This window comes from Equus caballus, chromosome 24 (assembly GCF_041296265.1).
Source record: "Equus caballus isolate H_3958 breed thoroughbred chromosome 24, TB-T2T, whole genome shotgun sequence".
Classification (NCBI taxonomy): domain Eukaryota; kingdom Metazoa; phylum Chordata; class Mammalia; order Perissodactyla; family Equidae; genus Equus; species Equus caballus.
The window spans coordinates 46,898,134-46,926,039 of NC_091707.1; the positions used below are offsets into that span (position 1 = coordinate 46,898,134).

A 27,906-nucleotide genomic window follows, 5' to 3' on the forward strand; every position below is an offset into this window, starting at 1 on the left:
TGGCCCTTCTCATTTTCAATAGAAGGTTCTAGTACTTCCTAAGAAAAGTTAAAAATTCTCCAAAGATGTCTCAGTCATTTTCTGGGCTTTAGCTCAATCTCTCTCTGCCACTTTCTCTAAGAGGTGACTAAAAATACCTCTGCAAAAAAAACCCAGAATGGCGAGGAAAATGATGATTTAAAAAGAAATAGGTAGAAAGTATCCCCTGAAAAGAGCTGGGGCCTCCACCCCCCACCCTGCCCTCATGTTAATATTAATGCATTTGACACCTAAAGCAGGGAAGGGAAGAAGCAGGTTAATGAGCTTCGCTCTGGCCAAGAGCAGAAGGGGGATGCTGCACGCTTCCAACACACACTGCTTCCCACCCACCCTGCTTCCCGGGCAGATACGTCTGGACCTGCTCTGCAGCACAGACGTCACCAGATTACCAAGAATGCTCCCCACAGTCTGACAGACTCAGAGAGGGTGAAATCTGGCTTCCTTCTAGACCAGACAGGATGTGAATTCCTCTTTCCCAACATGCATGTGTCATTTCAACGGTCTGCCCTTGAGGGGCTGCCTACAAAGGCGACACTTGAACGCTCGCTCATGCTTCTGGTCCAACTTCACCCCACGAGGTTTCCACTCGAAGAGCTACATACGTAAAAATTGCAGTTCTGGGAGGCTCTGGGAGCATATGTTCTCACCAACTAGACCACAGAAGACGATAATTCTCTTTCTTGCTGTGGGAACTCTGGAATCCCATCCAGATGTGTACATGCTGGGCTTTACTAAGGAGGCCTACAAGCACCCAAATTCTGCCAAACTAGAAGCTTCTCAGAAATGAGAGTCTGTCAGGGCCTGCTTGAAGAGTTTCTTACAATAAAGCCACCATAACCATAAATACCTTGCAATATCAGCAAGCAGAGGTCCCTATGATCTTCCCAGAAAACGTATTGTTTCTCACTGTGGGCAAGGAAATTGTCTGATACCTGTCCCCTCCACCCTCTCTTAAGAGAAGGACATCATACACAGGAAGACCCAGATGGTCATAGCGCATCTCTCTCTTTACCACCAAGAAGCAGTAATAGGAGCAGTAAGTTCCATGAAGCTGGTCCAAGTTATCTTGTTCATCCTTAATATTCCCCAGCACTTAATATTCCTGAGCACTGTGCTAGTGCTCAGCACATTTAGCTCTCAATAAACATATGCTGCATTAATTAATTTTAAAGAAAACACACAACCATTAGGCATCTGTGAGGCACAACCATCTCAGCTGAAAACTAGCATTTCATTCACTCACTCATTCGCTCCTTCATGTCCAACTAGACACCAGACACCGCTCAAGGTACAGATCCCTCCCCAGACAAAAGAGATAAAAATTCCTGCCCAAGTGGAACTTATACGCCAGTGACAGGAGACAGACAAGAAACAAATTAGATAAGAAAAAAAGACAATGTGGGAAAAAGGTTGACAACTTCCTTTCCTTTTCTGCTTGAGAATTTGACCTTAGGTTAACTTTCCAGTTCTGTTTCCCTAGAAACCTAATAACGATAATATGTCAATTATGTTACTAGGCAACACTGCTTATGTTAAAAATGACCCCTGATTGATAACTTGCATCTGGACTGGAAGGAACTGTAAATATCTGATGGGGACAATGTAGCTTTGGGCTTCCTTGAACGTGATGACTTACAACTGAGCATATCCCTTAGGGGACCCTGAAAGTGGGGCAGAGACGTTAAGGCAGGGCAGATCCCACACCAACTCAATGTGAAGCTCATTCTCTAGTGCCTGAGCTGTCACTGGAGGCGGGAGGGGCAAGGAGAACAGCTCCTGCGTGGCAGTGAGGACTGCAGAGAGCACAATTCACAGAGAAGAGAAACCCCTGACACTGCCCTGCTGGCAATTTATGGTTCTGTTCTAGATCTTTCTAAATAGATGAATGCCAAGTGTGGCCAATGAAAGTCTTGTGGGTCAGAATGTTTAACTGAACCTAAGAAGACCCCTGGTAAGCACTGTTCATAGTATATCTGATGCCACAGATATATGCTAAGGTTAAATGCTAAGGAGGAAAATACAGCAGAGAAAAAGGACGGGTTGGTTGGACAAGATGCCTGGGAGGACCCTTTCAGGTCTAAATAGGAATGAGCACCCCTCCCCTCCCCCTGCCTTTGCTAGTTAGCTCCTACTCATTGCTGCATCTTCAGGTTTCTGCCCAGTCACTTCCTCAGGAAAACCTCCCCTAACCACAGTATCTAAGTCAATGTCATTTTCAAATAGACTCTCATAGAAATGGGTACCTCTCCTCCTGGGCACTATCTCAGGGTAGAGTTCTATATCCATACATCCATAATGATCTGATTCCTCTCTGAGAGCAAGGAGTATGTCTGGCTGCTCACCATTTTATCTCCAACACCTGAAGAATGTCTGGCACAGCGCAGGAGCTGAATAAATGTTGGCAGAACAAGTGAATGTCATATCATCTGAAACCAAACAGTGGTGGTAGTATTCCTTATACCATACTGTATGTTCCTGCTGTGTATGTTTATTCGTGCTCCTCCCATCCAGAGCGTGACCCGAGAGCCAGCCTGCAAATATTGCCATCTATATCAGTAAACCCCAGGGGATTGATCTCCAGTCATATCAAGAGTTATTGGGAAATATCAAAAAAATTAAGTTAACTTTGATCTTTAGACACCATATTATATAACCATCTCTTTTTAGGAAAATTTGCAAAGTGAAAGGCTAAATTAAAAAAAAAAAAAACACAACACTATCTTCCTCTCCTTTCCTAAGGCTTAGTCCACTTGTAATTATTAATTTTCCTGCTGGACTAGAAAATCCACAGGGATCATTTGCTGTTTTGACCCTAGCTCCTAGTATACGTGATTAATGGATGAAGAAATAAGTGAATGAACAAACAAACAAAGAATTGCTGCCTCCCTTCCTGCCCCCGTAAAAATAGAAAGTCACTACCCTAGACGAAGCCAATGTGAAGAACTGGAATGATTTCCTACCCCAGTTCATAATTCATGGAATTCCAGTTCTGAATGGCGGCTAAAAGAGACAACATACAGCTGGGCAAAAGCATGTGGAGGGGCCTCTGTGAGATGCAATTACTGCCAATTAGTTCACTAGTCCCCCGACGCCCGCCCCACCCCCCTGCACTTGGGAAGCCCGAAGTGACCTACTTTGCTGAAGCCAAGGACAGACCAACATGGAAGCACCCACCTCGTTGAATGCTGATAAAGCTTCAAACAGCACAGGACCCTAACACTCATTAAGTGCCGGCACTTAAGAAGTACACTGAAAGCAATTACCTGTTCCCCAAAATTCGTTCTCCATAATTCATCACTGAAAGTGGTCTTGGAGTTTCATAATTAAAACTGACGAAGATTCCTTTGTTTTCATACTAAAGTTTTGATGACATTAAGGAATGAGCAGACTTAGTCTACATTTTAAACAAAACAGAGAAGATTTGGCTGACGCTTTTTATAACATAAATAATTACATCTAGACTGGCTTTTTAAAAGTCTTTATTCTCTAAGTGTAATGTATGCCTTTGAGCTGTGCTACTGAGTACTCCATTTTCAAGACAAGTACTAACAGGGTATGGACAAAATGGTCCAAGTGGTAAGAAACCCGGTCTGGGTGTCAAGGAGAAGGAGGCACAGGTCCCAGCTCTGCCACCAACTAGTTATGTGACCCTGAATAAATCATATTCTCTTATTACTGACTGTTTCCCCAACCAAAATGCACACTCCATAAAGGCAGTGATTGGGTCTGACTCGTCCGCTTACAACAATGTTTGGCACTAGTAAGTAACCTAGTAAGGTTCTTGATAAACGTAGTATTTATTGAATGATTACTGAACTTGATTTCTATGTATCTCAGATTCCTCATCTATAAAGGGCAGCGATTAAAACAAACGTGCTCTAATACATCTGGACTCCAGGTTTTTCAGATTGTATACCCCACTGTCAGTTCAATTATATTTCCTTAGCAGTGAAATGACTCATATGAAGTGCTTAGCATGGTAAGCTAGGTTGATCAGAAGCCTTCTAGACATGTGACTGCCTGCATGACATGTGGCATCACCAAGGTGGCCCAGGCTGGCCAGGCAGCAGGACTCACACTGCCCCATAAACTTCCCTTCTGAAGCTGGTGCCATAGAGGAAGTAGCCCCCTTGCATCAACACCCTCCCCTCTCCTGCACTCCCTCCATCGCCCCCATCTTCCTCTCAATCAACTGGGTAACTTACCCTGGTTCCCGCTAAGGTCAGAATGTAGCCTGTGGCCCAAAACCACGTCAAATGAACCAAGTCCAGCTAAAATGGTGGAAATGACTCTGCTGGCACTAGATTCCGGCCAAACGAACTACCCTATTCTTGGCCCTTCCTGATACCCGACCCTGTGATTCAATGGCTCCTCCACACCTGGAGAATGAATTCTCTATTCCTTAGCGTAGTTTTTAGTCTTCTATCATCTTTCTACCATTCATCCTTCCAGGAAGAACTCTACCTTGGAAAAGGAAATAACATTTATTGAAAGTGACCCACATATGGTGCTGCCACTTCCTCCTGTGTCATTTGCTCCTCTCTGTCCCCAATCTAGCTTCCACTCTTACCATCCCACCAAAATTCTTTTCGAGGTCATAAATATCCTCCATGTTACCTACTCCGGTGCTTTGGTCTTTACCCTTATTAACCCCCCAGCACCATTCAACACAGGTGAGCCTTCTTCCTTCCCAGCACACTTTCCCCTTTAGGCTTTCACGAGAACACACGCTCGTGGTGCACCTCGCACCTCAGGCAGCCCCTCCAAAGGCTCCTCCTTTAGCCAACTTCCATCTTACACAGGTTTCTGGGCTGGGTCCCGGGCTGTCTTCACTTCTCTCTTTACACTCTGTCCCTCACTCATCCCATCCAGTCTAGGGCTTTAAATATAATCAATATGCTGAAACTCCCAATTCATAACTCAAGCTCCAACCTCCCCTCTGTGCTCACACATTTCCTAGTTGACACTTCCACTTAGACATCTCACAGGCATCTCAAACCTAACACAATCCAAAGGCAAATCTTTGATTTCCCCTTTCCCAAATCTGATCCTCTCCTTGCCCTCACTGCATCTAACCAACTCTGCTCAACTGAAACTGAGGAGTCATCCCTGATCCCTCTGTTTCCCTCCCCCTCTCTTCCCCAAACCCAATTTATCAGCTAGTTCTAACACCAGTAGTTCTAATATATATCTCAAATCCATCCACTTCTCTTGGTCTCTACTACCACTGTCATCTTTGAGGTAAGCATCTAACGCCTTGCCCCTCATTATCACCTCACTTTGTTCTGGTGACTTGGGGGTTTGTCTTTGGACAGTCACTACCCTCCCGACGTATGCTGCCATAGTAGACCTGCCTTCTTCAGGGTAAGCCAGACTGAGAGAGTCTGTGACTCTCCTCCTTCCAACTCTGCTTCAGCCACACTGGACTCCTTTCAGATTCTTCAACACATTGTGCTCTTTCCTGGGTCAAGACCTTTGCACATGTTGGGCCCTCTGCTTGCAGTACTCTTCCTCCTGCTGTTGGCATGGTTACCGCCTTCTTATCCTTCAAGTCTTGGTCTCAGTGTCACTTCCTGAGGAGGCATGGCCTGACCACCCTATCTAGGCAAGTGCCCTTCGTTATTTGCTCTCCCTGCACCCATTCATTTCCTAGCACTTACTACAATTTGTAATTACATACATTGGTTTACTTATTATCTGTCTTCCTCACTAGACTGTATCTTCCCTGCGAGCCGGACTATGTCTCTTATATTCATCAATGTAGTACCAAGCACAGCACTTGGCACACAGCAGAACTCAGTAAATACTTGTTGGATGACTGACCAAAGCTACTACATGCCAGGTCCCATATGAGAGTTTATAGAAAAGTCCACAGATTTCTATATAAACCTTCACTCCAACCAGAGTGGTCTCCTCTTACCCTGCAGAACATATACAATACTGAGGACAGTGCCAGCTCCATGTTTCCACCAACTACTTGGAACGTACCCTGGCTCTCCCCAATCTCTCTGCATCTACATCATTTCAAGCCCACTTCTCCTAAGCTTTCCTCCCCTTCCCAAATCCTGCAGCCGTCTCAACCTGCACCTTTCTTACCTGCTTTTGTGGCAACTTGGACTTGCCCTGTCACAACGCGTACAAACTATCCTGAAACTGCTTGTTTTAATTCTTATTTCTCTGAGACCGTAAGTTCTAGGAGGGCAGGGACTGTGTCACTCTTTTCCCCATGACCTTCACAGTGCCTAAGATAGGGACTGGCCCTGAAGAAGTATGCAATTAATCCTCCTTAAATAAATGAATAAATGACCCTACTGAATGAATGAATGGGCCCGGAAACTTCAGCTTGCTAAAGTGATCAAGTGTTCTTCATTGTTTACTCATTTATACAACTATACTGTAACCCTTAAAGTTACTCACCTTCCTGTCTGACCCTTCTTCTTCTCTCCTACCTCCCAGAGTGCAGGGCTATTTCTTTTAATCTCTGACTCTCGAAGAATGTCATGTACAAAAAGTTGATACACATTAAATGCTTAGTGGAAGTGTGTCTGAATTCTCTTATGTTCATCGCATTTGACTTGTAATGTAAAAAGCAGTGTGCAGTTTAAAAAGTGAACACTTCCTGCCCCTGCACGAGGGAAGATAGCCCGAGTGCTAGAATGCAAAGGCCAGGACTGAGCTGCTCCAATGCCTGGGGAGACCAGTGCTCAAGCAAAACCCCCTGGCTTCCTAGCCGGCACCCTCCCCACGACCGCACGGACTGTGGGAGCCTGTCTGCTGCTACTGCTGTCTCCGAGGCCACCAACCCAGGAAGCATCCTATTCTGCAGCCTGCAGGACACACTGGAGGCCTCACAGCCCCTTTTTCTGCCTCCTCATTCTAGGCTACATGGAGCAGAGCTGAACAGTTGCAAAGGGCATCAAGATTACTGGGGAAGTTTAAACACTTTTCAAAGCCAATGCTTAGTGGTGACTAGTAGTCTATTTGAAGGCAATATGTAGTGGTGATTGACTATAGGAGAACTCCAAAAAGCCCTCGATACCACTTTATTCCCTGGCATGGCTGCAAGGACCTCAGGGGAGCCCAAAGTCTGGCCACACTGCCTGACTTCCTACTTTCTCCAAGTCAAGGTCTCCCAGGCAGAACTCTGTGATGCGCTTGAGTGACGCACTGCAGGAGAGAGTGCAACCCCACAGGCACATCTCCCAGGTATTGATGGTCCTTTGCCTTCTTGCTTCAATTTACCCCCACCCTCCCTGAAGGAAAACCAACTCAGAACCAGAGAAAACACACACTGCAATCCATTTTGTTCACCCAGTACATCTGACACGGCTGACAAGAAGCAAGGTTACTTGAAATGTCTTTGCTACCCTCTGTTCATAAGAGATGGCTAAATATTCCTAAAACAACATGCAGCAAATAATTGGCATCTAAAACCCAAGCTTCTCTGGCAATTCTGGCTGCAAGGACTCAAGTGGGTGGCAACATTTCTCTTCTCCTTAGAAGGCTGAGGGGAGCCCCAGGCTGAGGCTGTTTCTCTGCCCCTAGCTATGCTGCCCAAAGCATACCCAATGCTACTGCGTCAGACCAGCAGCCCCCTCCCCTCTCTGGAACACTGACAGGGCCATCGGTTATCTGGGTTCCCCAGGCTAATTGTTATGCATCTTAAGCAGAGCTCACTTAAACCAGCAGTCACAAATAACTGCCTTTTCTGGAAAACTGTGGTGGGGCGAGGCTTAGCAATCAAATGAGTGGCACCTGCTTTGTGAACTTCCACTTTAACTGGAGTCTGACCTTCATCTGGTCCCACTTCCAGCTAGAAAGGCGGCCGGGCATCACCCTCACTGGAAATTACAATTTACCACTTGCTGTTGGCCTGACGCTTCACGAAATGCTTCCACACACATTTTCTTATTTGCGCCTCACCATAGCTCCATGAGGTGGTATTGGCCCTATTTTACAGATAAAGAAATTGACACACAGGGAGGAGAAGGGCCGGTTCCAAATCCAGATCCTCTGGCTCCAACGCCCTTGGCTGCCCCTCATCCGAGTACCTGCTGTAGGCAAGGTAATTTGAGAGCCCTCCAAGGCAGCGGTCCTGGCCCTCTCAGGCTGCGGTTCTCTGATTTCACCCTCTGCAGAGCCTGAGCAAGATGTTTTCTCATCCTTAACAGGCTTGCTGCTGCCACCCAGAGGGGTAAGAGAAATAGATGTGAAATAGACATGGGTGGGTCCAAGTCAGACCATGCCCAGGGGCACTGGGGCTGGACGGCAGCAGGTAGTCATTCTCTCCCTCCAAGGAGGAAAGAGAACAGAGGAGCAGGGAGGAGGGGCCCAGGGAGAAGGGAGAGTGAGAGGGCAACAAGGAGAGGGAAGGAAGGAGGAAGGACAGAGGGAGAAGAAAGGAGGGGAGGAGAGAGAAGAGGGGGAAGGGGGAGAACAAGAAACAGCTGACTTGTGACAGGCGGTAGATGAGACCTGAGGAATAAACACCAATCAGCAGAGGCCAGGAACCATTCCCCAGGCAACCGCTGTCCAGGGGCCGAGTGCTCCCCGACAGAGAGGCAGGGCAACGGACAAGGCCACCATTTGAGGGTCGGACTAAGCCCCTCCACACAGAGCGACAGCAGTGCTAAAAAGGCTGAAGGCAGAAGCCGGCAGCCGGGTCACTGTGTGTAGGCCAGGGGCAGTACCACTTCCACTGCCAACCTCACAGGGCCCTGTGGAGGTGAAGAGATGAGGTGAGGCTCGCTGAGGAAGAACTAAAAGCACTTGGTAAACAGCGCCACCGGGATCTCAGGGCTTGAGAGGGGCCCAGGAACTGGTGGGGTCAGGTTCTTTCTGAAAGAGACCCAAGTTCACCAGTTTGGCACTTACTCTTGGAAAAGATGGGAGAATTGTAAAAGAATAAGATAGATTACTATAACTGATTAAGTCCTCAGGGATGACAGCTAAAAAGTTGAATATGTTTATTTCTAAAGAAAAAGATGCACCTTATTAATTTCCATCTCTTATTGCCAAACTCTTCTATAATGCATCTCCTTATCCCTGAAAATCAGTCAAACCTTATCCATTATATCCTTCCAGATATAAATTTTTAAAAGTGCAGAAAGGGGCTGGCCTGGTGGTACAGTGGTTAAGCTCACGTGCTCCACTTTGGCGGCCTAGGGTTCGCCAGTTCAGATCCTGGGTGTGGACATATGCACCACTCCTCAGGCCATGCTATGGCAGGCATCTCACATATAAAGTAGAGGAAGACGGGCACAGATGTTGGTTCAGGGCCCATGTTCCTCAGCAAAAAGAGGAGGATTGGAGGCGAATGTTAGCTCAGGGCTAATCTTCCTCAAAAAAAAAGTGCAGGAAAAACAAAGAAGGAGTGAGATGACAAAGGAGCAAGCATATCAGAGAACAGAACTATGAGAAGCCACCGGTGCTTAGGGACAGCAGCTACCTCCACTTGTCCCACTTGCTCCATGGATACTGGTTAGGCCTCCAGTGACCAATTACCCCCAGGTGTGGCTCCTGGGCCCTGAGTAACCCACTGGTATAAGTCAGGCAGCTCCGACAGCATTTGCCTTGTCTAAAACCTCCCACTAGTTTCTCTCCTTTCATCATATTTTGTGGTCTCAAAACTGGCCTTCCCCTCTACTTACCCAAAAGTAATCTCTTATCACTGTTGCACAATGCCAGCCTTTAGAACACTGCAGCTGGCAAGAACCCTCTAGAGTAGCTGGCCCAACCCCATCACTGGTCTTTAGAGCCCAGAGAGAAGAGCGAGAGGACAAGAAAAGAGGAGAAAAGGCTTCGAAGCTATGCAGTCTCTTAACTTTGGCTATGTCAGTGGGAATCTCCTTGAACTTGGGTAAAATAAAGTGAGAAATGAGCCAGGAAGCAATTCTGGCATGTAATCCATCAGTTAGTACAAACCTCTCATCACTATTATTTTTCAGTTGGATCCAGTGGGCAGCTAATGGTTCAGGGCAGGAGGTCAGAGTCCAATAGTCCTGCTTCTCCCTCCTTAATGAACAGCCTTTGAAGATGAAAATGTGTTACCCAGCTCACCCCTATCAATTTCACACAAAGCATTTTCAGTAGAAGGTACTGAGCATGCGTGAGAGCCCAGGAGAATTCATTCCTGCCTCTGGCTTTGCATGTCAACCACAGACACTCACAGGTTAGAGGGAGGGAGAGCAAGGTTGGAGGCTCCTCTGTGATGACCACCATTGATTGTGAAAAGGGAGAAGAAACAGGTCACTAGAAAAATATTCCACATTCCCTCCCTTCTCACTCTATTTAAAACAGCGAAGAAAATAGAGCTCAAAATTCAGCTTAGGGGACACGCACCGTTGCTCAGATGATCTCAATCAGTGGCAGATGAGATCAAACTCAGGAGCATCTTCATGTCAAAGCTGCCAAGCTATTCAAACCTTAGGGTGTTCACTGTGGCCTGACATGGGCTATGCCAATCTGAACCGGTAGCCTTTGGAGCAAAGCAGGCCTTCTCCACAAACAGTTTAATACAATTTGGAAAATAAGCATTTACTCCCAACAAATGGAAAATGGATACATGTGGCTCTGGGCCACCAGGCAGATGAAATCCCACTTCCACGAGCTACACCCCAAGGTTTGAAGCTCTTAAAAATGAAGAGGGAGCAACTCCATCGTTCATTTCTCTAAAGGCTGGAACTCGTGACCCTCTGCCGTTCAAAGCACTACTTGACTACTCCTAGAGGGAGGGGAGTGGGCCTCTAAATGCCTCCTGTGCACAACCTAGGAGGAGCTACAGAGGAGCCAGATACCTACTGTTGGTCTTCATGCATATCTATCCTGCAGCACAATGTCAAAACAAGGGACAGCTGAAGAGATTTGGAACAGAACCATTGCATCTCTCATAAGAGCAGCACGAAAAGGAAAACAAACATCAAATGCATTAGAGAGCTATCCCTTATGTTCAGGCTCTTAAACTCTTTTCAAAGGCAGTTCAAGTAGAAAATGTTCTTGTGTGGCATCAGAGCCACACTCACTTACATAAGAACCGTCTGAGACTTGGCAAATCCAATTCTCTGACCTGATCAGCCATCCAAAGGGAGATGACCCTGGGTGCCAGGGTTTCCAATTCACTAACTTTTCCCCCAGCAAAGAGGTGTGGCCTGTCCAGTCCCACACCCACGGAGGAAGGCAGAGTAAAGCACAGCTCCCATCAGATCCACCCCACCTGGTCTTGGTGCTCCATGCCTGTGACTCGTACTCACATAGGAGACCTCCTCCCTCCCTTCTCCCAGCTTCAAATCTCCTGGGAAAGCGAGAGAGCCAGATGGAGAAGAGACAAAGGAGCCTCTGTTCATTCTTTTAAAAAAATATTTCAATTGTAGTTCATATTTAAAATTGCTCTATTATGATAACTAAACCGAAGACAGCATTACAAGGCTTTCTATTTTCCTTCTTTAGGAAATTGATTTAAAAAATGAAGAAGGCTTACCCATTTTTGAAATAGAGGACATGGGCTCTCTGAAGTCCTGTTTCTAGGAAAAAACCTAGTTCTTGATCGTGGGGAGCAGGGCCAGGCTTAGGGCTTCTGTTTTGAATATTAGTAAATATGACCTAGAAGAGGAGAAAATCGGAAAACTAATCAGATCCACATCCACACCTACTTCCTTCAAACCCTATCTCTAATTGTGCCACACAGCTCGAAAAATCAACTTCCTTCTGCAAACATCAGTGCACGGGCACTGGTGTGGAAGTGCAAGGATTGGAGAAGCAGAGAGAATGAGTTCTACGAGACAGGGAGCAACCAAGCAACCCAGGGGCAAGCGTGGCCCTCCTGGCACCGAGGGCTGAGGAGTGCAGGGTGCCAGGAGAAGCATCAGAGGTGGAGAAGATCTGCCAGATATTGCCAGGATATTGCCAGGGGGCTGAGTGATACAGAAGCAGGTCCCAGCAATGGGCAGAAACAGTCATCATCCACTAGCGGCCTAGGTCACTGATGAGCAGGCTGCAGCTTCAGCCCTACGCAAGCTTAAGGAGCTCTGACAAGAGCTGAGAAGTGCCGTGATTGGCGCTGGCCCCAGAATTAACCAGAGAGGGCGAACTCTCTAGGCTTCAAAGCTGAGGCCTGTGGTCTGAGCAGCAATCATCTATCCTCAAGGGGAGAGCTGAGAAAAACAAACTTAGCTCCCTCTCTCCCAAAACCCGACCTCTTGTCAACAGCTAATGAGGTTTCAAAGGTTTAAACTTTTAGCTCTGCAAGAAAGACTGCCAAGTAATCAGGACAAAGACTTGCAAGTTGAGTGGGTCATGGTGAAGTATAAACACATATCTACTATTACAGAGGCCACTCTCTTTAAACTCACAAGCCAAATAAAGCATTTATCACACAAGCTTCTTGTGGCCCATTTAAAAACCATACAAGTGTTCTCCAAACATGCTGTCCGCATTTGCTGAGAGTCAGCAGCTCTTCAAAGATCCAGCTGTTAGCCAAACCCCAAATACTCTAGCGGTCTTGAAATCATTCTCCAAATGGAGTTGAAGTAATTGCTAGTTCTCTAACTTGCGAGCTTTGGGCAAAAGAAAAGTACACACAATGAACAAGACGGTGTGGAGCAACGTCCAGGTGGGCAACTCCTACATTTGAACTACCTCCCAGTATCTCATTAAAACTGCCTGGCTCCTTCCCAACAAAGGACTTGGCTCTGCAAGTGCTCAGAGGGAGGTGTTCCTCCTACCTCTGGGAGCCGTCGTTTTTGGCTCCACTGCAGGCTCCTCCCTACCCATCCTCTACGTGTCAGAGATACAGAGTGCAGTCCTGGGCACTTGTCCTTTCTTTGCTAAGTTGCTCTCAAGATGATCTCATCCATTCCTCCGAGCTTCAAACATCATCTATATGCTGCCAGCTCCCAAATTTATAATCACTAGTCCAGACTTCCCTCTGTATCTCCAGACTCATATTCCAACTACTTCCTTGACATCTCTTCCTGGAGCTGGACTTGGAGGTCCAACACTGAAACTTGTAAAAACTATCCTTCATCTGCTTTGGAGAATAGTTTTTTAATATAAAAAAAATGCCATGATTATTTTAAAGAAAAAAACAACTCAGTACAGTACGAAAAAGAAAATTAAAAATCATCTCAAAATTCCCACCACACAGAAATAACCAGCTAACATTTATTGAACAATAATCCAGATAACTCTGTATACATACGTATCAAGAGGAGAGAAATATAAAAATCATTTTACCAAAACAGATTTTGGGGCCGGCCTGGTGGTGCAGCAGTTAGGTGCGCACATTCCACTTCACTGGCCCAAGGTTCGCCAGTTTGGGTCCCATGTGCGGACACGGCACCGTGTGGCACGCCATGCTGTGGTAGGCGTCCCACATGTAAAGTAGAGGAAGATGGGCATGGATGTTAGCTCAGGGCCAGTCTTCCTCAGCAAAAAGAGGAGGATTGGCAGGTGTTAGCACAGGGCTAATCTTCCTCGGGAAAAAAACAACTGAGATTGTGTTACATATGCTAGTTTTAAATTTAAACCATTACACTTAATTTCAATTAAATTTAACATGAGAAACTAAAGTGTGACCAAAGTAATCACTCAACATCAGAAAAATGTGGTTTTTTACACATAGTCCATAGAAGGTCTCTCTAAACTTAAAAATATATCTTATATTTATTATATGTATGTATGCGTGTATATATATGTTATCTATGTGTATGTGTGTGGTGGGGGGGGGGGAGAGAGACACACAGAGAGGGAAAGTCACTCTTTTACCTATAAATCTCAACTTTATACAGTATTTATTGACCCATGATAAACATGAGGAAATTAACATATTCATACTACCTTCTATTCTGGCTTCTCCTCAGTCCCCTATTTTTGTTATATTACTATTTTTATATTGCCAAGGTTCCTAGCAATCATGTTCTACCCAATAATTGTTTTGCATCAGTTCTCTGTTAAAATGCAGTCATTGTTTCTTGAATTCTTTACTTTGAATCAATTCTTGGTTGGTAGAATATTGCCCAAAAGGGCTCATGATGCTATAGGCTCTGAATTCTTGTGTGTTGAGAATGTCTGTCTCTTGCCTCTCTTTCTCTAAACCTGACTGAGTATGACATTCTTGGATTTCACACGTTTTCTCCTTTGGAACATGGAAGTTGCTGTGAAGAACTTAGAAGACAGGTTACTGTTCTCCCTGTAGGTGATCTGCAAAGAGCAATTCTTTTTTCCTTGACGTCTAGAAAATCTACCAGGAGTTGTTTTGCCATTCATCATTTCATGTCTGTAGTTCTTGGAACATAGCATGAACCCTCAATCTACAAATTCAGATCTGTAGTATAGAGTGACGCACTCGAGTCAGGCTGCCATTCTGGGTCGAAAGCCCAGCTCCACTGCTCTGGGCAAGTCACAGCCTCTCTAAACTTGGGTTTTCTCGTTGGTAGAATGGAGACGGCAATAGAACTTTTCCCTTAGCATGGTCCTACGGACTAAATGAGATAACGAATGGATAGAACATGGCACAGTCCACAGCAAGTGTTCAATATAGTTTTCCTTTGTTGAAGAATTTCTCTTTGATTATATAATTGTATTTTTTATCTATTCCATTTTTTTCCATTTTCTTTTTCAGGAATACTAATTGTGTCCACTGTCTTGATAATTGTAGCTCTGTAGTAAGTTTAGAGATCAGGTAGTGTGAGTCCTTCAACTTTGTTCTTTTTTAAGACTGTTTTGGCTCTTCTGGTCCCTTGCATTTCCATTTTAATTTGTGAATCAGCTTGTCAATTTCTGCAAAAAGAGGCAGCTGAGATTTTGATAGGAATTGGGTTGAATTTATAGATCAATTTGGGGAGTATTGCCATCTTAACAAATTAAGTCTCTTGATCCATTAACATGGGACGTCTTATTTATTTAGGTATTCTTTCATTTCTTTCAACAGTGACTTGTGGTTTTCAGGGTATAAGATTTGCACTTCTTTTTATTATCCTATGTATTTTAACCTTTTTTATTAAAAAATGATTGGCACCTGAGCTAACAACTGTTGCCAATCTTCTTTATTTTTTCCTTCTTCTTCTTCTCCCCAAAGAAGCCTCCCAGCACATAGTCGTATATTCTAGTTGTGAGTGCCTCTGGTTGTGCTGTGTGGGACGCCGCCTCAACATGGCCTGATGAGCGGTGCCATGTCTGTGCCCAGGGTCTGAACCAGCGAAACCCTGGGCCACTGAAACAGAGCGTGTTAACCACTCGGCCAAGGGTCTGGCCCCTGTATTTTAATCTTTTTGATGCTACTATAAGTGAAATTATTTTCTTAACTTCACTTTTAGCTTGCTCATTGCTAGTGTATACAAATAAAAGTGACTTGTATATTGACCTTGTATCCTATAACCTTGCTGAAATTGTTTATTAGTTATAATAGCTTTTTGTGTGTGAATTCCTTAGGATTTTCTGCATACGGGATCATTTAATCTGCAAATAGAGATAGTGTTACTTCTCTCTTTTCAATCTGGACGCTTTTTATTTCTTTTTCTTGCCTAATTGCTCTAGCTAGAACCTCTGTTAAACAGAAGTAGCAAGAGCAGACATCCTTGTCTTATTCCTGATCTTAGGAGGAAAGCATCCACACTTTCACAATTACATGTGCTGTTAGATGTGGGTTTTGCATGGGTGCTTTCTATCATGTTGAGGATGTTAACTTCTATTCCTAGTTTGTTGAGTGTTTTGATTACGAAAGGGTGTTGAACTTTGTCAAATGCTTTCTCCGCATCTACTGAGATTATCATTATCATGTGATTTTTGTCCTTTATTCTACTGACATGTTGTATTACACTAATTGACTTCTGTATGTTAAATCAACCTCACGTTCCTGAAACGAATCTTACTTCGTCACCGTGTATAATCCTTTCTGAATGTCACTGGATTAGGTTTGCTAGTATCTTTGTTGAGGATATTTGCATCTATATTCATAAGAGATAATGGTCTCAAAAATGAGTTGGGGAATGTTTTCCTCCTCTTCTATTTTCTGAAAGTTTTTATAGTACTGCTATTATTTCTTCCTTAAATGTTTGGTAGAATTCACCAATGAAGCCTACTTAACCTGCAGTTTTCTTTAAGGGAAGATTTTTAACTATAAATTCAATTTCTTTAATAGATGTAGAAATATTTGGGTTATCTATTCCTTCTTGAGTGAGCTTTGATGGTTTTCGGGGAGTTTATCTATTTTCTATAAGTGATCAAATTTATTGGCATAAAGTTGGTCATAACTTCCCCTTACAGCTTTTAATGTCTATGGATCTATAGTAGTATCTCCTCTTTTCTGGGTATTGATAATTTGTGTCTTCTCTCTTTTATTCTTGTTCAATCTTATTAATGGTTAAAAATTTTATTGCTTCTTTCAAAGAATCCATTATTGGTTTCACTGATTTTCTCTACTGTTTATCTGTTTTTTATGTCACTAATTTCTGTTCTAGTCTTTATTACTCCCTTCCTTCTACTTGCTTTAATTTGTTCTTCTTTTTCTAGTTTTTTGAGTTGGATACTTAGATCACTGATTTGAAATTTTCTTCCTTTCTAACATAAGAATTTAATGTTATAAATTCTTCTATACATTTTGTTTTATATATTTTGAAGGCTTATTATTACGTACATACACTTTTAGGATTATAAGGTCCTGTTGATGAATTGACCCCTTGTATTATGTAATATCTCCCTTTATCTCCTGTAATAGTCCGTGTTCCTAATTCTACTTTCTAATATAATGCAGCTTCTCTAGCTTCGCTTTTATTATCGTTTGCATGGTATATAACTTTACTTTTTGTCTATCTACATATATTATTTAAATAGTTTTCTTATAGATGACATATAGTTGTTTTGCTTTTGGACCAATCTGAAAATCTCTGCCTTTTAATTGGGGTGTTTAGACCATTTATAGTGAATGTAATTATTGACATTATTAGAATCATCTTGCTAGTTGTTTTTTATTGTCCCATACGTTCTTTGTTCCTTTTTTCTCTCCCATTCTGCTTTTTTTAAAATTGATGATTCCATTTCATTTCCATTATCGACTGGTTTTTTATGTCTTTTTTTCTCATTTTTTAGTGGTTGTCCTAGGGTTTACAATATAACTCTTCAGCTTATCACAGTGTATCTTCAAATAATACTACACTAATTGATATATAGTATAAAACCCCTTAAAACAGTATATTTCCATTTCCTCCCCATCTTTGTGCTATTGTTGTCACACATTTTACTTCTATGTTATAAATCCTAAAATACATTGTTACCATTTTTGGTTTAGGCAATTATCTTTTAAAGAAATTAAAAATAAGAGAGTCTTTTTATATTTACCCTCATTGTCACCATTCATAATGATCTTCATTTCGTTGTGTGGATCTGGATTTTTTTCTGCTTGAAGAACTTCTTTAACATTTTTTGTCATACAGGTCTGTTGGCAATGCATTCTCTCAACTTCTGTTTGTCCTAAAAAGACAAAAAGTATTTTGTCTTCTTTTTTGAAAGATGTTTGAGAATTTTCATCCAATATTTTAAAGGTGTCTCTCCAACGTCTTCTGGCTTGCATAGTTTCAGACAAGTCTTCTGTAACCCTCATCTTTATTTTTCTCTGTTTAAAGTTTCTTTTTTCTCTAGCTGTTTCAAGATTTTTGTTTTTGGTTTTCAACAGTTTAACTACAATGTGTCTCTGTGTGTTTGTATTTATCCTGCTTCAGGTTCTCTGAGATTCTTGGATATGTGGTTTGCTGTGTTTCAGTAATTTTGAAAAATTCTTAGCCATTTTCTCTTCAAATATTTCTTCTGTCCCAGTTTCTCTCTCTTCTCCTTTTGGGACACCAATTATGTGTATGATATTTTTTCCACAGCTCCTGGATGCTCTGTTCTGTTTTTTTTCCCCACCTTTCTTTTTCTTTTTTGTGTTTCTGTTTGAATAATCTTTGTTAACCTATCTTCAACAAAAAGATTTTTTCTTAGCCATAGCCAGTCTTCTAAAAAGCCATTGAAAAAATTCTTCATCTCTTAAATTGTGTTTTGTTATTTCCAGCATTTCAATTTTACTTTTTTATAGCTTCCATCTCTCTGCTGAAATTCCCATCTGTTCACGTATGTTGTATATCTTTTCCAGAATATCCTTTAACATATTACTCATGGATCTTTTCAAGTTTCTATTTGATAGTTCCAACACCTGAGTCATTTCTGGGTTTGGTTTTGTTTATTTCTCATGGTTTTTTAAAATTCCTTTTTGTATGTGTATGTATGTGTATCTTATAACTTTTTATTTAATATTGATGACTACGTATAGAAAAACAGACTGAGGTAAATAATATTTACACCTGAAAATGGGTACCCCTCTCCCTATATCAGGCCATATGTGTGGTGAATTGAGTCAGTCTAGTCAGCAATTGAGCTGGGGTTGGGTTTTGTTATTTCTATAGTTACCTTCAACACACCACAGACTTCAAATTCCTCCAGCATTGGGCTGCTAACTTGTCCTTATGGTGGGGCCTGGGGTGCCAGAGGGTTTTCCTCAGTGCTTCTATTCCACCCTCAGTTTCCAGCAGTTCCTATAGGGTTGCTCCTCTCCATACTCATGCCCCTTTCCTGGCAGTATTCTGCTGTTACTTGTTACTTGGTGCCATGTTTGTTATGTGTCCGGTGGTGGGAGGGGGAAATTCTTGGTTCTCCTGCTCCAGCCTCAGTCTCAGGAAGGGTCTGAACATCCAGACCTTAGAGATGGGGCTCATCTTCAAGGGTCCCTTTCTGTGCATCTCCTTCCTAGCTCCTGGAATGCCTTCCTGGGACAAGAGCCACCAGAATACCTTTGAGCATGATTACACTCCTAGGAGTCCAGGCTCAGCCCAAAACTGAAGTCTCTATTATCACCTCATCTTAACAAATGATGTCATCAACCCAGTTGCCCAAATAAGACATTGGGAAGCAAGGCTTGACACCTTAACACTCTCACATCTAATCTATACCTCCTAATTATTTTTCAAATTTGTCTGTAACTATCCATTTCCACTACCATTATCTTTACCTAAGCTACCAACACTTCCTGTTAGATTTCTACAAAACCCTCCCAAATGGGGTCTCCACATCCTCTCTTGCTCCTTTACCGCCCTTCCACTCTCAAGAAGCAGCCTGAATAATTTTCTTTTTCACAATCTGGATCATGTTACTCTTGTGCTCTTTCTCATATCTCAGGTATCAGCTTGACTGTCACCTTCTCAGGAAGGGCCTTCCCTGACCGCCTAACAAAAGTAGGCCCGCCTCTGTTATATTCTCTCACAGCATCCTCTTCTATCCCTTCATTGCATTTATCAATGATTTTTTTACTTGATTACTGGCTATCTTCCTCCACTCTGCTGCAACTTCCACAAAGTCATGGGCTACATCTATTTCATTTACTAATATACGTATCTCCAGCATCTACTGCAGTGTCTGGTGCAGGGTAAGAACTCAAAATATGAAGTAAATGAATCAATTAATAAAATTGGAGGGCCAATCAGACACGCAGAAAAAGGTCAATAAGAAAGTAATCTACTACATATTAGGCACTATGTGGGTACATAGCCTATCTCATTTATTCCCCCACAAAAACCCGCTGAGATACACACTAATATCCTCTCTTTACTGAAGGGGAAACTGAGATCGCTCCATTGAGTAAGTTGTCTGAATCACGTGACTAGCAAGTGCTAGAGCTGGTGCTGAAACCCAGGTCCACCAGACTCTGCAGTCCAGTTTCTCTCCCTTTGTCCCACCAGTCTGTGTTTGCTTGCAGAGCAGTCTAGAAGACGAGAGGTCAGGGTTGCCAGGATGAGGCTGTAGGTTATAAATGAAAAAACTGGGGAAGACGCAAGGGGGGAGGCAGAGGGAATAGTTGGCTCGGGGTTTACCCTGAAGTCTAAGCATCCTGGATTTAATCCCTTCCTCCCGAGGAGCCTCTCACACCTGGGCCTGGGCAGGAACGTTGTTTGGCACTGTTGAAGCCACCACTTGTTCTGTGGATAAACACTTCCCTCTGAGAAGACTGCCAACAAGTATCCTTAACAAGTGCAGCCTGCTCTTGCAAAAGCATACGCCCAACGACTGAGGAAGCACAACAGCAAGGGGGAAGGGGCCAAAGATGTTAAGTCAAAAGATCGAGGCTCAAGGTCTGGTTCTGACAACTCCTGTCCATTTGTGGACTTAGGACAACTCCTTTGATCTCTCAGATCTTGACTGCCCTCATCTGTATAACGGGGATATACATGATTTGTATGAATTGCCAACAAGAAACTTAAAGAGCATATAAACATTACAATCCTTAATGGAGATGTGTTAAAGAGTAACTTTCAAGTAGGAACAAAATAAGAACATTCTTCGCCAGTTTTGTTTGTTGACATTGTTTTAGAAAGTCTGGAGTTAGGGCACGAGAGGGAGATGAGATGGAAAATACTAGAAAGGAAGAAACAACAACAAAAATCATCCCTCTGTCATATATTCACATTCTTAGAAAAATGAGAAGAATCAACGCTATTTTAATAGAAGAGTTCAACATTGTTGTTCATACTTCTAAATTGCCATCCTTGTTAGCCTTCAGCATTCAGCTCCGGTGTCATCTCTTCCAGGAGCCGTCCCTGAACTTCCACACTGGTGCAAGACCCTTCTCTGGGCTTGCAGAGTTCTGAGTGTCCCCACGAAGGCACTTCCTAAACTGGTTAAGGACCTGTGTCCCCATGAGATCATAAGTTTCCTAAGGACATGCTCTGTGGCTCATTCATTCTAGCGCCCCTGGTGTCAAGGGCAGTGTGCAGAACATAAAAGGCACTCAATAAATGTTCGGGTAAGTGAATTAAAAAATCAAAAGCATTGCTATATGTCAAAATATAATGAAAAAATATCCTATTTACAAAGCAATATAAAGAGAAAAGATCTGGGAATAAAATAAATCTACTAAAATCTGTAAAACAAAAAGTCTTCAAAACAGAAAGAAATATCATGGTCATAGACGAGTGAAGACTAAATATAATTCTCCAAGTTAATATATAACTTCAACCAAAATTCAACCAAATCCCAATAGGATTTTTTTTGAACTCAACAAAATTATTCTAAAATTCATCTAGAAGTGTCAACAGAAAAGGACAAAGGATATTCTGGAAAATAAGAGTAGTAAGTAGTTACTAATCCTTCAGAGGTTAAAACCCTTCAGAGAGAAATACTTATTAAACGGTGTCATGTTGGTGCAATATAAGATTAGCAGAACAAAACAAGAAAGCCAGAGATTACCACTGTATCTAAAGATTTACTGAACGACCTAAAACATATGACAGAAAACATGACAAAGGGAGATAAGATCATCTTAAAGTGGCACTGAAATTTGGGAAAAACATTTAGACTCATATCTAATATCATACACCAAAATAAATCCCAAGAAGATTTGGAAATTAAAAGTTCTTTTAAAAAACATAGAAAATGGTTGAAAACTTTTCAAATCCTAGAGGAGGCTTATCCTAATATTTCAGCTTTAAAAAATAAACTAAACGTAATAAAAAAGATAATCAGATTCAACTATATATAGATTTAAAATTTATGAGCAACTTAAAAAATGGAAAGTTACTGATTGGGAAAACATTCAGAACAAACATGATAAAGAGTTAACATACTTATCATACAAAGACTTTATTTAAATTGTAAGAAAAACACTACATCCAAAAATTGGACAGAAAGTATAAACAGACAAAAAAGGAATACGACAAAGTTAAACACAAAGTTACCATTCCACTCCTAAGTATATACCCAAGAAAAATGAAAACATTTGTCCACACAAAATCTTGCTTATGATTATTTATAGCAGTATTATTCATAATAGTCAAAAAGTGGAAACATTCCAAATGATAAATGTTAAAATGATAGATGGAGAAGCACAAAGTAGTGTATGCATACAATGGCATGTTATTTGACAATAAAAACAAAGTACTGATGCCTGCTACAACACAGGAGGAATCTTGAGAACATTATGCTAAGCCAAAGAAGCCACTCATAAAAGATAACACATTGCGTAGCTCTACTTATACGAAATGTCCAGAAAATACAAAGCTATAGAGACTGGCGAGATCGGAGATAAATGGGGAGTGACTGCTAATGGGTACAAAGTTTCTTTTTGGGGTGACAAAAATGTTCTAAAATTAAATATTGGTGATGGTTGCATAACTCTGTGAATATATTTAAAAACATTGAACTGTACATTTTAAATGGATGAATTGCATGGGATGTGAATTATATCTCAACAATGCTATAATTTTTTTAAAAAAAGATAAGGATCATAACTACTAAGCAAACAGATGGAAAAACTTTAACCTCACTGATAATTAAAGAAATGCAAACTAAAAATGCAAGGTGTCATTTTCACCTAGCAAATGAGCAAGATAGCTTTTATGGAATAGCAACCGTATCAAGATTGCAAAGCAACCACAACCTCCCTATACTGCCAAAGGTGGATGTTAGTACAACTTGTAGAAAGCAATTAGACACACTATGTAGTCTAATTGGTAAAAAAAATGCTAAAAATACCCCCACTTCTGGGAAACTGCCCTTAGGAAACAACGCAAAGAAGGGGGAAAGCTTGGCATTGCAGCATTATCTATAACAACAGTTTATCCCCAATGATAAGTTAATTATACCATAGAGTTCATCCACTTGATGAAATATTATACAGCCATGAAAACACTTTGAAGCCTTGACATAATGTCGAGTGAAAAATGACAGATATAAAACTCTTTAATGCTATAAAATTATAAGGGCAAGGGCCAACTGAGAATATATAGAAATTAAAATAAGCTACTGCTCTGTTCTGGTTTCCAGACTTCTCTAACTCAGTTTCAAGTGTGTTGCAGCCTCCCATCCGAGTCAGATGGAAGGCTCAGAATCACAGCACACTGCCTGGCCAGTTTCTTGACACTTCTTCGAGGAACTATTTATTCAGATGTACTACATTAAGCTTTGAACTTCAACCTGCTGCTTTGGCTTGACTGAGAAGACGGGGACTGGAAAAGGCAAAGGAGGGAAGATGTGTCTCTTCTTTACCGTCTCACATTTTAAAGCCAGAAGCACAGCCACGTGGGCTCCAGAGTCACACCCTGCCTTTCTCATCAGTTGCACTGAGTACTTTTCCTGAGACATCTGGTTTGAACTCAAGACACACAGTAACTTTAATCTAATCCAGTGCTGAATCCAATACCTCAGCTATGTCACTGCAAGTTCATCCTGGAGCGAGGAGGTAATAAACTCCAGCTATGACCATGCTGACCAGAGAACAACTCCTTGATAAAGAGAGGAAATCTGGGCCAGGCCCTGCAATTTTGGGGACCACTTGTCTCCTCTCAAAACTTCAGCACTAAAACGGCTATGGATGTTCCACAATTTTGCTTTCACTTCTTTTCCAAAATAGGGTGTCAAGGAATGAACTGTCAGCAGAAGGTAGAGTTCTACCCTGGCACTGCTTCTGCTCAAGAAAGCCATCGCCAGCTGGTTGGCTGATGCACGCAAAGGACAGAGACAGGATGATTTCATTCGCCAAAAGCAGGGCTCATATTATGACATTCAAGGATGAGGTCATCTTTATTCCTATCATTGCACCACTACAAGCTCCTTGCGGGGGAGATAACTTTATTTACTGTCGGCATAATGCCACCATCTGAAGATAAACCAATCAAGCCCATCCTAGGTCATTTCTAATTCTATCTGCTCTAATTTGATTCATTTGATTAAATTATTTTACACTCACAATTTTAGAGGTATCTTTTATTCCCCTTCAGAGAACAAACTATCAGAGAAAATTAAATGTCTCTGTAACCTTAATATAACAAGGACAACACCAAGCAAATATGTAACACACACAGCTTTCATACATTCAAGCTGTCTTTGGCCCCCACTCCACATTTGGAGCAAGAGGGGGGAATAACACATAGAAAGCTGGAAAACACCGGTGGCTCACTGGTTCCCAATCCCCAGACAAGTCAGCCAGCCTCAGCCCCACCATGAAAATGGAAAACGATTGGAGCAAGGGCAGACAGCCAGGAGTGAACAGAAGTCCAGAACCCAGACAGGATATGGGGACTCCTGGCGAGACATTGTCCCATTAGCTTCTGTACAAGAAAGAAAAACTCAAATTCTCCTGAAAAAATGACTCTATTAACATTCCCCTGAAAATTCTTTAACGTTTTAAATAAAACAGTGTGTTTATGATGGTTCAGATTTTTATCTGAATATCTGAAATCTTCTCAGGTTAGGGAAGATTCCACTGCCAGGTGACACAGGAACACATAATGACACAAAACTAACATTTACTGTGTTCTAACCAGGCACTGGGAAGTCTGTGGGTTAACCCATCTTATCCTCACAACAGCCTGATAGCAATTAGTACTGCTGTTTTACAGATGAGGATCCTGAAGCAGCACAGAGAGGTTGGGTAACTTGCCCAAAGTTCCACAGCTAAGAGGTAGCAAGGTCAGGATCCCAACACCAGCAGTCACTTTACCACTGTGCTCTGTGGCCTCTCACAGCTTAACTTAGCCGCCTTGAGGGGAAGCTGAGGTCAGCCTCCCTTCTGAAGAATCAATGCCCTTCAGGAAGCAAACAAATCTAACATCACTGAACATACCCACCATCAGAGAAACTCAGAGAATGGGGGGCCTTGGAAACACCACTTGGTGGCTTCAGATGATGAAAAAACATAGGCCACATACTCCAAACTGTCCTCAAAAGTTCTCAAATTTTATTCTTGCTCATGAATGAAGTTAAGAGCCAACAATAATAAATAAAATGCCAAAGGGTCCAGGGAAACAGAAGTTTCTTCGCTATAGGATGGCCAGGAAATGAGGAGAAAACCACTGAATGCCAGCCTCTGTCCAGCAGAACAAGTATAGCAACGAAGCACGTGGGAGTTTCTCCTTAAAAGGGCTGCCCACCCAGAAAATCAAAGCACTATTTACCTAAGCTTGCCCCAGTCTCTTACCTCTTTCAGATTCTATTTCCCTAACATTTCTGTTTTCAATTTAGCATAATTCTTAAAAGTTAAGTTAAAAAATTAAAAAAAAAAAAAGAGGCTAAGCAAGTATCTTCCGCACGTGCCGTTATCTTGCCTCATAAAAACCCCTGAACTTCCACCAAACCCAGCAGTCACTTTTCCCCTAGACTTCTCATCAATTAACAGATAATTTCTTGAGCAGCTACTACAGTCAAAACAGATGTTTGGTTCATTCAGTCTCTCCCAGGGCTAATATCCCAGCTTGCTGGATCTGGGGAGGCTCAAAGTGGTTTCCTACAAAGGAAAACTGATGCTGGAAAGTCAGAGCCAGAAATGTGAAAGTCTACACGTCCTGAGCCTAGGCTGAGGCTGCTTCCCCATGCTCAGAGCTCGCTTGGTCAAATACTTATTGAGCTCTTCCCATATACACAAGTGTGGGAAACTGCATGGTTCTGCATTGTTTCCAGCGGCCTGGGACAATGAAGTGAGTGAGCGCTGAATGAGGTGTCAGAACGGTTGAGTTCTAACCCCAGTTTTGGCCCTAACTTCCTGTGTGTCCTCCCTTTCTGGGCCTCTATTTTCTTCTCGAAGTCTAACATCCTATCATCACTGACTCCCCAACACCACGAAAAAATATTTCTTTTAAATACTATGATTAAATGAGTCTCTCTGATGGTCTGGCTACAGAATCCAGTGGGGAGTAGGTAGTTATAAATGAACACGACAGGAAGTACATCCAGATCTGCCAATTCCCACGTCACTAAGGACACGTGTAACAGACGAACCTCCCTTCTCCCAGCCAGGAGAAGGCAGTCCCAACATGATAGGGCTGAACACTTGGAGAGTAAGGTGCAGAATAAGGGCCCCTAATGGCAAGGGCTGCGGGGTCAACAGTTTAGCTGGGGTAAGCAGACTTCTCCACTGCCCAGCAGTAGCTATCAAGGAGGCAGACAGTGAAACAACGTGGATTTTAAAAGCAAGCTGCATGACCATTTCTCTAAAGATCCTATCAAAAATTCTGAATAACAAAAAAATTCCTTTCTCATAGCAGCCTTCTGATAGAACAACATTTTGGCAAGATGGCCAAGTATCCTCCCAAATTCCCAGACGTCATGAACCATGATTTACAATCCACTCTGGTGGGGGCCAGGTCCGTCACTCCCGCCCTTCTCTCCACCTCTTTCTGTGGTTCTCACTCTACTCTCCCTGCCTCTTAAAAGGCAACTCTGATCCTCGTCATACACGTCGACACACTATGAAAATATTTACGAAAAAAATTACTTCCCCTCTGTACACGTCTAAAATAACAAAAACTAGCAAGATTTTGGTAGCCCCTCTCTATTCTAATCCTTCACGAAACAAAGAACCCATCAAATTGGTGGGAAACAAGACTTTGAGCATTTTCAAAGTCTCACAGGATTTCTCATCATTTCAAACAACCTCAGAGGATCCATCTCTGGGTCTGAAGGGGAAAATATCAGTGTCAAGCCTTGGTTAGAACTCCAGGAAACTCCGCTAGGGGCAGAGATGGCTGGGAGCCACCATTATTAGTAAAAATAAGTGACATTTACTAAGAATCCAATACGTTCCTGAATCTGGGCTAAGTGCCTTTATTTACATGACCTTTTATAATCCCCACAAGAACTCCATCAAGTAGGAACTGTCATTATGCTCTTTTCACAGACAGGAAAACTGAGGCAGAGAGGTGAGGGAACTTAGTAAAGAGTAGAGCCAAAAGACAGCAATCCTTCTAAACAGACAAGTCACCCACACCTCTCTGGGACCATTCAGCCAGCCTCCAACTTTCTCTGGCTGAAGGTGTGAGCTCAGGGCGTCTTGTTCCCTCCTTCTCTCCTCAGGTGGCCCTCTTGTCAGCTGCTGGTTTCATTCCCCACACCATGCGCAAACCACTGATTGCTGTGAGAAAACCATCCCAGATGGTCTCAGGGGATACCCAACCTGCCCCAACCAGGTCAGTTGAGAGTCCCCAGCAGACCTTTCACATAAACATTGAGGTAAAGCCTCCCAAACCCCAGAGGTATCCTACATAGGCATAGAGTCCATGCGAGTACAAAGGAAGCTCAACCTATTTTGCATAGGAGAACAAGAATAATTAGCCACTTCAGGGCGCTGAGGGTATAAACAGATGCATGCTCTCATGTCTGCTCTGAGGATGTTAACATGCTTCCCAAACATTGACCCATCTATTTTCACAAGGTGCCACAATCACCACCATCTCCTTAGCATTAAAGGATAGAAGTCAAGCCTTGAACCCAGAGGCAGACACGTTGAAGGCTTTCCAGAGGTTGGCCACAGTTCTGTATGATCTGATTTGAAATTTTTAAAAATTATCAACTGGAATGAACACATGGTCCTCACTTACCCTTTCTATCTCTTGGAGGTACAGGAGTGCAATGTCCCCAGCTTTCTCATAACAGGTGATGACATCCTGTTCCCGGTCCACATGGAGATTACTGGTAGAAGAGGAAATAGGCAACTTCTCTAGGCAAAGTCCTAAAACAGCAAACATACAAAAACTGGGTGAGTTGTTTTTCACGGGGCTTAATTTTTAATATTGCTCTAGGGGGCCAGAAAATCTTGAAAGTAGTGTTAGTGATCTGATTTTGTTCATATTTTTCAGTTTTTTGGCTATTCTTAGTCCTTTGCATTTCCATGTAAAATCTGCTTGTCAATTTCTAAAAAAAAAAAAGAAAAGTGTTGGCTAAGATTTTGATGGAGATTATGCTGAATTTATAGATTAACATGGGGAGAAATGGCATCTTAACAATATTGAGTTTTCCAACCCATAAAACAGTCTATCTCTTCACTTATGTAGGCCTTCTTTCTCATCTCTCAGTAACGGT

The 27,906-nt window shown here is 42.5% G+C and overlaps 1 protein-coding gene across 22 annotated transcripts in view; it reads right to left on the minus strand.

Moving 5' to 3' along the window:
• TTC7B (tetratricopeptide repeat domain 7B) overlaps positions 1–27,906 on the minus strand; it is a 246,032-nt gene that overhangs the window by 161,097 nt on the left and 57,029 nt on the right. For 15 of the 22 annotated variants that reach the window (XM_023628265.2, XM_023628272.2, XM_023628271.2 and 12 more), the window contains exons 4-5: positions 27,426–27,556; positions 11,516–11,637 (exon numbers count right to left, since the gene is read on the minus strand). In XM_023628265.2, the coding sequence (XP_023484033.1) occupies positions 11,516–11,637; positions 27,426–27,556 (253 nt within the window). The remainder of the gene's footprint in view (positions 1–11,515; positions 11,638–27,425; positions 27,557–27,906) is intronic. The other 7 variants (XM_070249758.1, XM_070249763.1, XM_070249765.1 and 4 more) reach the window with 1 other exon arrangement.